The 10,000-nt window shown below is 41.5% G+C and overlaps 1 protein-coding gene across 1 annotated transcript in view; it reads left to right on the top strand.

Moving 5' to 3' along the window:
• LOC108430246 (rho guanine nucleotide exchange factor 18) overlaps positions 1–10,000 on the top strand; it is an 80,330-nt gene that overhangs the window by 18,687 nt on the left and 51,643 nt on the right. Inside the window, exons 8-10 of the mRNA XM_037545549.1 lie at positions 1,323–1,400; positions 2,639–2,747; positions 4,106–4,316. Of these exons, the coding sequence (XP_037401446.1) occupies positions 1,323–1,400; positions 2,639–2,747; positions 4,106–4,316 (398 nt within the window). The remainder of the gene's footprint in view (positions 1–1,322; positions 1,401–2,638; positions 2,748–4,105; positions 4,317–10,000) is intronic.

Below are 10,000 nucleotides of genomic sequence, written 5' to 3'. Positions count from 1 at the left end.
TAACAGTATCGGACTAAACCCAACGTGGACAGGACGTAGTGCTAACATTTTGGAAAAGAGCTCCCTTAAATCAACGATGTACAGTACCGGGCGAAAGTCTTAGGCACCCAAGACTCGTTTTCAAAATCTCTTTATTTGTGTAGTTTGCGTTTATTTGCTGAGAAAAGTGTTAATATTGGAATAAACAAAATGTATAGAATATTAATTAATAATGATTAAAGATAGATGTCTAAAACTATATATATATATCGCTGCTGTCAGAAGAAAACCTCGTGTCTCCAAAATTAGAACTTTACAGGAGAAAGAAAAAACATACTGTAGTTTTAATGCAAGTCAATGGAACCAGACGTCTTTCCAAGTCATTTTGGGCCGTTTCTTTTGCTCCATTCATCATGAAATTTACACACATTGTAAAGGACAACAGGTCCTTTGAAATTATGTCAAAAACTGAAAAATGACAAAAATGGAGATACGAGGTTTTCTTCCGACAGCAGCAATATATATTTTTATATATATATATATATATATATATATATATATATATATATATATATATATATATATAATTAATAGTGATTTTCTGGATGTTGGTGTGTTTGTTTACCCATCTCCAAGCCTCTCCTCGAGGAAGTCCAGTATTATATGTAGTTCAAAAGCAGCTCCTGGTTTGACCAATCAGAGCTCAGTAAATTGAGCTCATGATGTCATTGATGATATTAACGAGTCTCTGTGGCGGCTGTGAAGGTGTCCAGGAAAAATATGGACCCAAGAAATTCTTGTTACTTTTTATTGATTTTCTGTTTATTTGAATTATGAATACGACTTTATTCTAATGTATATTGTGATAAACTCACTGCTGAGGTCCACTGGTTAAACATTTGCTTAGATGCCTAAAACCTTCACGCAGTGCTGTATCCAGAAATCAAAAGTACAGTTATCCATTTACCTGACATGTCGTTGATTTGGTGTCCAAAATATGCTCGTTTAGTTTTGCGCTGATTTAATTTGAAAATCCTAATGAAGCTTTTAGACGCAAGCCACAGGCTTTATCATCACATACCTCATCACGCACCTCAAACCGTGTGGAGGTGTTCAGTATCTCTAATAAACTTAACTATATGGTTCCTGAGCCTGTCTGACTCACTGTTATCTATAAACATGTACAGACAAAATTCAAGTCCCATCTGGCCACTGATGCTGTTTTGAGGATGTACTTTAGCGAACGCTTTAGTCATGAGGTACTGAGATAATTAAGCAGTAAGTACACTGTGAGTACTGTACACTATTCTGTTCTTACAGTGCTGTTTGGTATTGTCTCACAGAGTCAAAGGCAGGACCTCGAGTGACGACAGGAAAGAGTCGTCTGCCAGTGTCACCTGGTATGAGTTTCTCTCCAACGAGTAAGTTTCACTACATTCTTTCTACCTTTGTCTGAAATACTCACTGTCCAGTTTATTAAATACACCTTGTACTTAAACATCTACCTTGTTCTTCTATTCATTGGCCACTTTATTGGAAACACTGACCTTGTGCCTCCACTCACTGGCCACTTTATTGGAAACACTGACCTTGTGCCTCCACTCACTGGCCACTTTATTGGAAACACTGACCTTGTGCCTCCACTCACTGGCTATTTTATTGGAAACACTGACCTTGTGCCTCCACTCACTGGCCACTTTATCGGAAACACTGACCTTGTGCCTCCACTCACTGGCCACTTTATTGGAAACACTGACCTTGTGCCTCCACTCACTGGCCACTTTATTGGAAACACTGACCTTGTGCCTCCACTCACTGGCCATTTTATTGGAAACACTGACCTTGTGCCTCCACTCACTGGCCATTTTATTGGAAACACTGACCTTGTGCCTCCACTCACAGCCACTTTATTAGAAACCGCTACCCTGTTCTTCCAGTCATTGGCCACTTTATTGGAAAAATGACCTTGTGGTTGAACTCACTGGCCACTTTATTGGAAGCATGACCTTGTGGTTGAACTCACTGGCCACTTTATTGGAAGCATGACCTTGTGGTTGAACTCATTGGCCACTTTATTGGAAACATGACCTTGTGCTTCCACTCACTGGCCACTTTATTAGCTATAAGTTATGATGATGCCTTGAAGCCTCAGACAGCCTAAAAAATTGTGATGGCATATTGACATCATTCAGAGCAATACTTATGTGTAAAATATTAACAACAAAGTACATAAAAATAGATATTGAATAGGATGTTTCCTTTCTAGAATTGTATTGTCTGTTTAAAATATCAATATTTTGTCATTTTAATAGAAGCAAACAGAGCAAAACAGAAAACAGCTTTGGATTGTAAGACATTGTTTTAGCACAGAGTCCAGCACTCAGGAGGAATGGGCTCATTAACCTTAATAATGTACAGAACTGCGTGAAAGTTTTAGGCGTCTAAGCAAATGTTTAACCAGTTGACCTCAGCAGTGAGTTTATCACAATATACATTAGAATAAACTACACAAATAAACAGTTTTTGAAAATGTGTCTTGGGTGCCTGAGACTTTCCCACAGTGCTGTGTATGAATGTGTATCAGTTTTGGGAATTGTCATAAATTCTAGCGGTACTGAAAGCTGGAATGAAACCGTTCTCTACTGTTGTTGACCTTTAGGAACGAGGAAGAGGAGGACAGGGCCGAGAGGGCCGAGCGGGGCACCAAAGTCAAGCGCACGCTGAGCTCTCTGAGGAACCGCATGACTGGATCATTCAACAAAGACAAGGTGACTCGGCGCCTGCGCTGACCTCGCTGCAGACACTGCATCCCCGCAGCGTCAGCCGCTGCTTCCGCCACGCATGCATTTCCCAGAAGCGTTGCTGCAGCTCGAATACGGCGGCTTTGTTTGCCACTGTAACTTCCTCTATTTAGTGCCAAGGGAAGTTTGTTTAAGAATGAAACTGAAATTTTATTCGTGTCACGTCTTGTGATGTTTTGATGATTTTCATCACACAGACGCCGCGCTGACAGCTTGAAATGAAACAGAATCTGTTTTACTCCAGATCTGCTTATAAAAGTGTGCAGGAATGACCGGTTTAATCCTTTGTTCCACTGGAATTTTTTGGAAACTTATTTGTTTTTCAAGTGTCCAAAGTGTCAAATATTTATCTAAATATCTATTAAAGAGCCCATGTCATGAAAAAAATGAACTCACCTCACTTTTTCATAAAATAAAAGAGTTTAATGTAGTATGTAAACATGATTGGACCAATAGAAATGCTCAAAAACCACCATTTTACATTAAATTATATTTAAAATTTGGAAGGTTTTTGCCTTAAATTAAATGGTACTAATTTAGAGACACTTGTTTTCCCTTGGACAGCAACAATATGGATACTAAGCTGCAGTTCTTTGTTTTTGTGATGTCAGCAGTTTAACCTTGCCCATTCACCCTGATGTTATAAGGAGTGTTTCAGCTTGAAATGAGGCACAATACAGGGCAGCCAATCAGGACAGAGCACATTTACATGTTTCAGTTTTAAAGTCACAGTAGCAAAATCAGTCTGTTTAATTCTGAAGGATAAAGAGAAGCTGGAAAATGGACATGCAGAAAAGAATTCTGACTGTTTTTTGTATTTATTTCTTTCATTTCCAGTTTCTGGTTATTTATAAGGTTGCATGCAAAAGTTTGGGCACCCCTGGTCAATTTACCTGTTTATTTAATACCCAATCATCTGAATGGAAGACACTGGAGGAAAAATAGAAAAAAAACAGCCTGACATGGCTATTCATATCTCTCTCTCTCTCTCACTAAATATACACACACACACACACATATATATTGCTGTTGTCCAAACAAAACCTCGTATCTCCATTTTTGTCATTTTTCAGTTTTTAACATATTTTGAATATGCCTTTTGTTTTTTACATCATGTGTAAATTTCATGATGAAGGGACCAAAAGAAACGGCCCAAAATGTCTTGGAAAGACTTCTGGTTCCATTGACTTACATTGAAAGTAAAGCAGGTTTTTTCCTTCTCCTGTAAAGTTACTATTTTGGAGATTTCACACTACAACTGGTAGCACTTTCTACTTCTTTAAAGTCTTAATTGTTTTTCTTTCTCTCTTGTCTCTCTGTTGCAGGGTAAGAACCGGGAAAAAGATCAGCAGAAAGAGAAAGGCAAAGAGCGGGACAAGGAAAAAGAGAGGGAGCCGAAGGAGAAAACCCGCCGCACCAGTTTGATTAGCCGCAGTGTTAACGGGCACCTGCTAGTTAACGGCTTGTTCTCCAGCCTGGCTACCTGCTCGCTGTGCAGCAAGAGCCTGCAGAGAAAGCATGGCCTGCAGTGTCTCAGTGAGTACTACACCGCTATGCACACGCACACGCACGCATGTGGCTCCTACACACGCTCCACTGCAGCACCATGGCTGAGAAGAAATTCCACCCATTTTTCTAAAGGTGTGAGAGGTGTAAGCAGAGAGATTCAGAGGGTTTGGTGTGAAATGGTTCAGATGTCTTTACAGTGGTGGTGATGGGAACCAGGGGTCTCCATGACTACAACACAGATATAGACACTTTATTTACCATCAAGAACCACCAGAGAACCTCCACGAGTCTTCTGAGCTTATATGGAATGTTGGTGATGGAAAACAGTGGAAAATCTGGGGGGGGGGGGACTGAATTTCTTTGGGGACTATTTTGCCTCACAGCACCCTGCATGTATCCCTCCCCCAGATTTTAGGCCAAAATCTTCTTAAAGCTATCATCAAACAACATCTCAAACATCATGTAATGTCTGTGAGGGAGCTTTAAGAGGTGGACGTCTGGTTCCCATCACCACCACTGAGAAGTTTAAGTTAATGTAAAACAGAGCATTTCACACCAAACCACTCTAAATGTTCACATCTTAACCATGCAGTAATGCTGACGGTGGCATTTAACCCATTAACCCTTTAATATCATAGTTATACCCAGTAAAAACAACAGCATGTTGTCATTTCATATTAATTATTAAGGGAATAACAATATATCGTCACTGTTCAGAGAAAAACATGTATCTCCATTTTGTGAAATGTGCACAAACCACGAGTCCCAGTGTGCGTTAAAAGAAAATCCCTGCGGCTGCCGCTAATACCTCATCAGCCCAGATTATGAGCCGTCTCTCCAGCTGTAATGAGTCATCTTTACCAGTAATAATAGTAATATCTCTTTATCAGAGGCAAAATTATGGTCAGTGGACAAAATATTATCCTCACTTAATTTAAGCAGCATTCAGAAAGCCTTCATCTGTGCACAGATATACCAACCGACATGACCTGGGTTGCCAAAAATGGTAAGGATGATTCATAAGTGACTACTGTTAGTGGTCCCTGTGGTTTATTGATCATATTAAAGTGATAGTTCAGCCAGAAGTCACAGATACGCAGCTTTCTCCACTGAACGTAGATGTAATCTGTCAGCCAAGGCATGCTGGATGCTCACACGCTCGCCTTGGACCGTGTGGGGTTGTTTACTAGCCTCTAACAGACTCGCTTAACTTGAATTTAAGGCCTTCACAAAGCAGGAGACCGAGACTGTCGGGGATGCAAATATAAACACAGCTTGAAAGAATCGTCATTTCGAAACTGCCCGTTCATTTTCTGACCGGTGCTCCCACAGTTCTTCTTCTCATTCGTGTATAGTGTCTGCTTTTGAAGAAAGGAGAAGCAAATGTGTGCACATTCGTTCTGTTTTGTGTTTTTACTCACTTTTAAATTACCATGAAAAGTCCCTCTGATCGGCTGACCGCACGGCTCAGAGGCTGCTTTTAGACGTCCAGTGAGGTCATACAGTTTCAGACACACTCACGCAGGGATATTTTTGTTCAGTGTTAATGATGATATGAGGATATGCGGTGAGGACTCTACTGCACATGCATTGCTTCATCCACTTAAAGGAGAATTCCACCCTTTTTTTTAAATTTCTCCACAATTCAATTGTTTTTGTTAAATTCATTTGCTGGATTTAACACACTGGACAAAAAGGTGGCCTGTTGTGGAGCCACCGGTGGACTCCGGGGGTTGAAGGGGTTAAAATGTAAAAGCGTGTGTTCTCGGTGGAGGGTGTATTTATTTATTTTTTACGCTGTAGGCTTTATCGTTGTTCATTGTGTACAGCTACAGAATTAGAGCATGTTCTACTCCCACGCTGATAAAGAGACACAGGGCTGTGTCTGAATTCTGCTGCACGCTATTCTAAATACTGAAGGCCGGAAATCTGAGTCATCTGTTTGAATAAGACGCTGCTGCTGATTTTCCTCCGTTTGGCTGTATTTTAAATTCAGCAAAGACGTATAGTGTTGGTGCGGTATGCTAAATTGTGCTAATCTTAGCTTAACGGCGACACAGACTTCTTATAGTACTATTTATTTTGTCATGTTATATATGTTAAATAGAGCCAGGAGCTCTTTATTATGTCTGTTTTCATGTTCTGCTAAAGCTAGCCTGAGCTGATGTAAGCTAATACTTAGGTAGCCTAGTCTATAATCCCAGTGAAACATTGGTGCATATTTGAGCTTTAAGGCTGTTACACACTTTACATGATTTATTCGCGCAATTTATTCGGATGAATAAATTCAGTTAATTCATTTGAGCCTAGTTAGCCGAATTAATTTGGCTGGCAACATTATTTTATTCATCCTCTGTCTGATTTTTGCAAACTTTCACTGGCGACAAAAACTCAGTGACCAGTCGAGGCCATCTCTGGTGTTGGCATGACAGCAACGAAGATGTCGTTTGCAGCTGCATTCCAGCTAATAGAAGTTTTACGCAAATGCAAAAAAGATCAGAATCTCTGAAAGCGGCTCAAACTGAGCTGCCAACATCTGAGTTAACTGTAGAATCACTCAACAATTCAGCGTTTGAATAAAGTGATGAAGCTCTTAATGCTATTTTCACTTTTTCAAAATGGGCAGTGCCCCAGCGTCACAGCTTGTCCGTTCTGTGATGAGTAAAGAATCATTTTAAAGACATTCAGCCTGTTTGTTTTGTGTTCTTGTGTTCATGTTGGTGTGGAGCTGCATCTCCTAAATCAGCTAAATGAGGTGGAGAAACTTTCCTTTCTCCTCTCGCTTTTTCAGAGCGGAAAATGTCTTGCAAACCCTTTTTGATATGATGTATATTGTGTGTGTATACATATATATATATAAATATATATAAACACGAGTGAGTCCTCAGTGAATGAGGAGGAATGGAGCTCAACAGCTAAAAACAAAAAATGCTACTCTTTGTTCAGCAAATGATTTTATTCATGTACAATAAAAGTGTTTCAGCAATTATAAACCATGGTTCTCCTCAAATGCTCCATATCAACCCATTCGTTTTGGACTCGCACGGGAGCGCCCCCTAGCGTCTGAGAAACCTGAAAGACCTTACAGAGTGGTAACTCTCCTCTCTACAAGTTGACCGACACCTTAACGAACTTAGCCCTGTCCTTCAAAATAAAAGTCCCTGCAAAACTGACCACCTCAAATGTTAACATTTCCAGAGAGCTAAACAACCTAAAATCAGCTTTAACAACACTTAATTTCGTTTAATTCAACAGAAACAGGCATGACTGATGCCACAGCAGTTTTGATGTGAAAAAATTGCATTCGAATAGAGACTCTGTGAGGTGAAAGTTGAATTCATAGCACTTTTTGGTTATGAAACGCATACTAGCCTTCTCAAAAGACGCTAACGACTGGCACTAACACAGCTAAACGATAACAGCTAGCAGTGGGCGGTCAGTATTTTAGCAATGTTTTTACGTCTCAATTGCGATTCGGTTGTAGATACTTTCCTCACACAGCTGCCTTCTGTGGCACTGATGTATGAGACAGCACAGGCAGCAAGGCCTCGAGTCAGCTGCCGTCAGTTTCAGACACAGCCCAGAGATTTAATGTCGCTCAAACATACACGCAGGTGTAATTCAAAGCACATTGATAATTTAAGAGGAGAACACAGGAACGTTTACAGAGAGAGAGAACAAGGACATAACAAAGCGAACTGAGCAGAAATGATAACAGATGTGAAGTAATGTAGGAAGGCCTGTGCTAGACTAAGGCCCTCCAGAGCCACATCAGGACCCCCCCCCATCTTAGACTGAGTGCTTCAGCTCAGTCCTGCATGTCCGGAGGGGCTTTGCATGTTTACTCAATGTAATAGAAGGTGACAAAAACCATGCCGAGGAACAATCATACATTCGGGACCGTCACACAGCGTCTGTGCAGCATTACAGACGACCGGTTGAGTGCGATTGCTTACTAAACAAGTCGTGCTGATATATTTATACTTGCACGCATCCCAAGCTGATGGAAGCCTGCGGTCCCACCATAACAAGTCACAAAGTCCCAGTAAGTAGGCTTACAGCCGGAGACACAAGACAGTAAAGCCGCGACTGAGCGATTACAAGTTTAGAGCTTTAGATTTTCATTCGTGACAGCCAGGTGCATTTAAGGAAGCCAGCAGTGTAGAAAATTGTATAGGACTGTATAGGATGGTGAGATGGATGAGTAGGTCTGAAACAACAGTCCCAAAATAAACCACGTTCCTATCATTTTAAAGGGAATTCCGCTGTTGTTAACCCAGTTGTTAAGATGTACACAGAGGGGTTTGGGGTGAACAGATTTTAGGTTGTTTAGCTCTCTGGAAATGTTAACATTTGAGGTGCTCAGTTTTGCAGGGACTTTTATTTTGAAGGACAGGGCAAGGTTCTTTAAGGTGTCGGTCAGAGGGGTTCAGAGGGTTCAAAGGGGTTTGGGGTGAAATGTTCTGTTCTGGAGAAACATAGCTAGTCAGAACTGTTCACAGTGGTGGTGATAGGAACCAGACGTCCACCTCTAAAAGCCCCCCCATAGAAAGTGTTTACTAATGAAATTAATGAAACTAATGAAATGGTTATGAATTCACTGCCTGATATGATGAGATACTGTTTTATGTAAGTGTAAGTAAATTCTGAGACTCGTGTAGGTTCTCTGGCGGTTCTGGATGGTAAATAAAGTGTCTGTATCTGTGTTGTAGTCATGGCGACGCCTGGTTCCCATCACCACCACTGTAAAGACGTCTGAACCAGTTCACACCAAACCCTCTGAATGAGTCTGTTTACATCTCAAACACTGAAATACGCAGAAATGTTTTAAAATCAGTGGAATTCACCATTAATGATATGAACACCTACATAGTGGAGATATCCAGGAGGTGTTTCTAATAAAGTGGCCAGTGAGTGGAAGAATAAGGTCAGTGTTTCTAATAAAGTGGCCAGTGAGTGGAAGTATAAGGTCAGTGTTTCTAATAAAGTGGCCAGTGAGTGGAAGTATAAGGTCAGTGTTTCTAATAAAGTGGCCAGTGAGTGGAAGCACAAGGTTGGTGTTTCTAACAAAGTGGCCAGGCAGTTTGCCTAAAAGGCGGGTGTTTCTAATAAACTGGCCAGTGAGCGGAAGCAGAAGGTGGGCATTTCTGGACAGTGTGGATTTGAGTGCATGTTGATGTTCGAAGCCTTGCAGCTTTGTAGGCACCTGCTCCTCCAGCGGGTTTGCCCCCCTTCGCTGCAGTTACGGCCTCTGCTCTTCTGGAAAGGCTTTGCATTAGATGTTGCCACATTGCTGCTAGGGTGATTTGATTGCATTGAGCCACAAGAGTGTTAGTGAGGTCAGGTACTGATGTTGGATCGCTCCATCTCACGCCCTTGCTCCACAGCCCAATGCCGGGGGGTTCTTTATGCCCCTTGGCATGGGGGCATGGGGGCATGGTGACCTCAGGCTCATGTGTGGCTGCCTCAAAGTGTCCCATTCTAATGGTCAGCGCTTTTCTAAGGAGATTATGCATGCCGTGTGCGCATGTGTCAGCGGAAGGTGCACATATAGCGCACAATCAAAGTGCCTAACTGTCTCTTTAAAGTCTGGGAATGCAGGACTGACTCCCATAATGCTGTAGGACAGCAGGCTAAACACAGCGGCGGCCGCAGAGCGGTTTCAGTGGACAGCACCCCGAGGTCAGTGCTTGTTTTCTGCAGTTAAACCG

This window comes from Pygocentrus nattereri, chromosome 15 (assembly GCF_015220715.1).
Source record: "Pygocentrus nattereri isolate fPygNat1 chromosome 15, fPygNat1.pri, whole genome shotgun sequence".
Lineage (NCBI taxonomy): Eukaryota > Metazoa > Chordata > Actinopteri > Characiformes > Serrasalmidae > Pygocentrus > Pygocentrus nattereri.
This window is presented reverse-complemented; position numbering and strand designations above follow the sequence as displayed.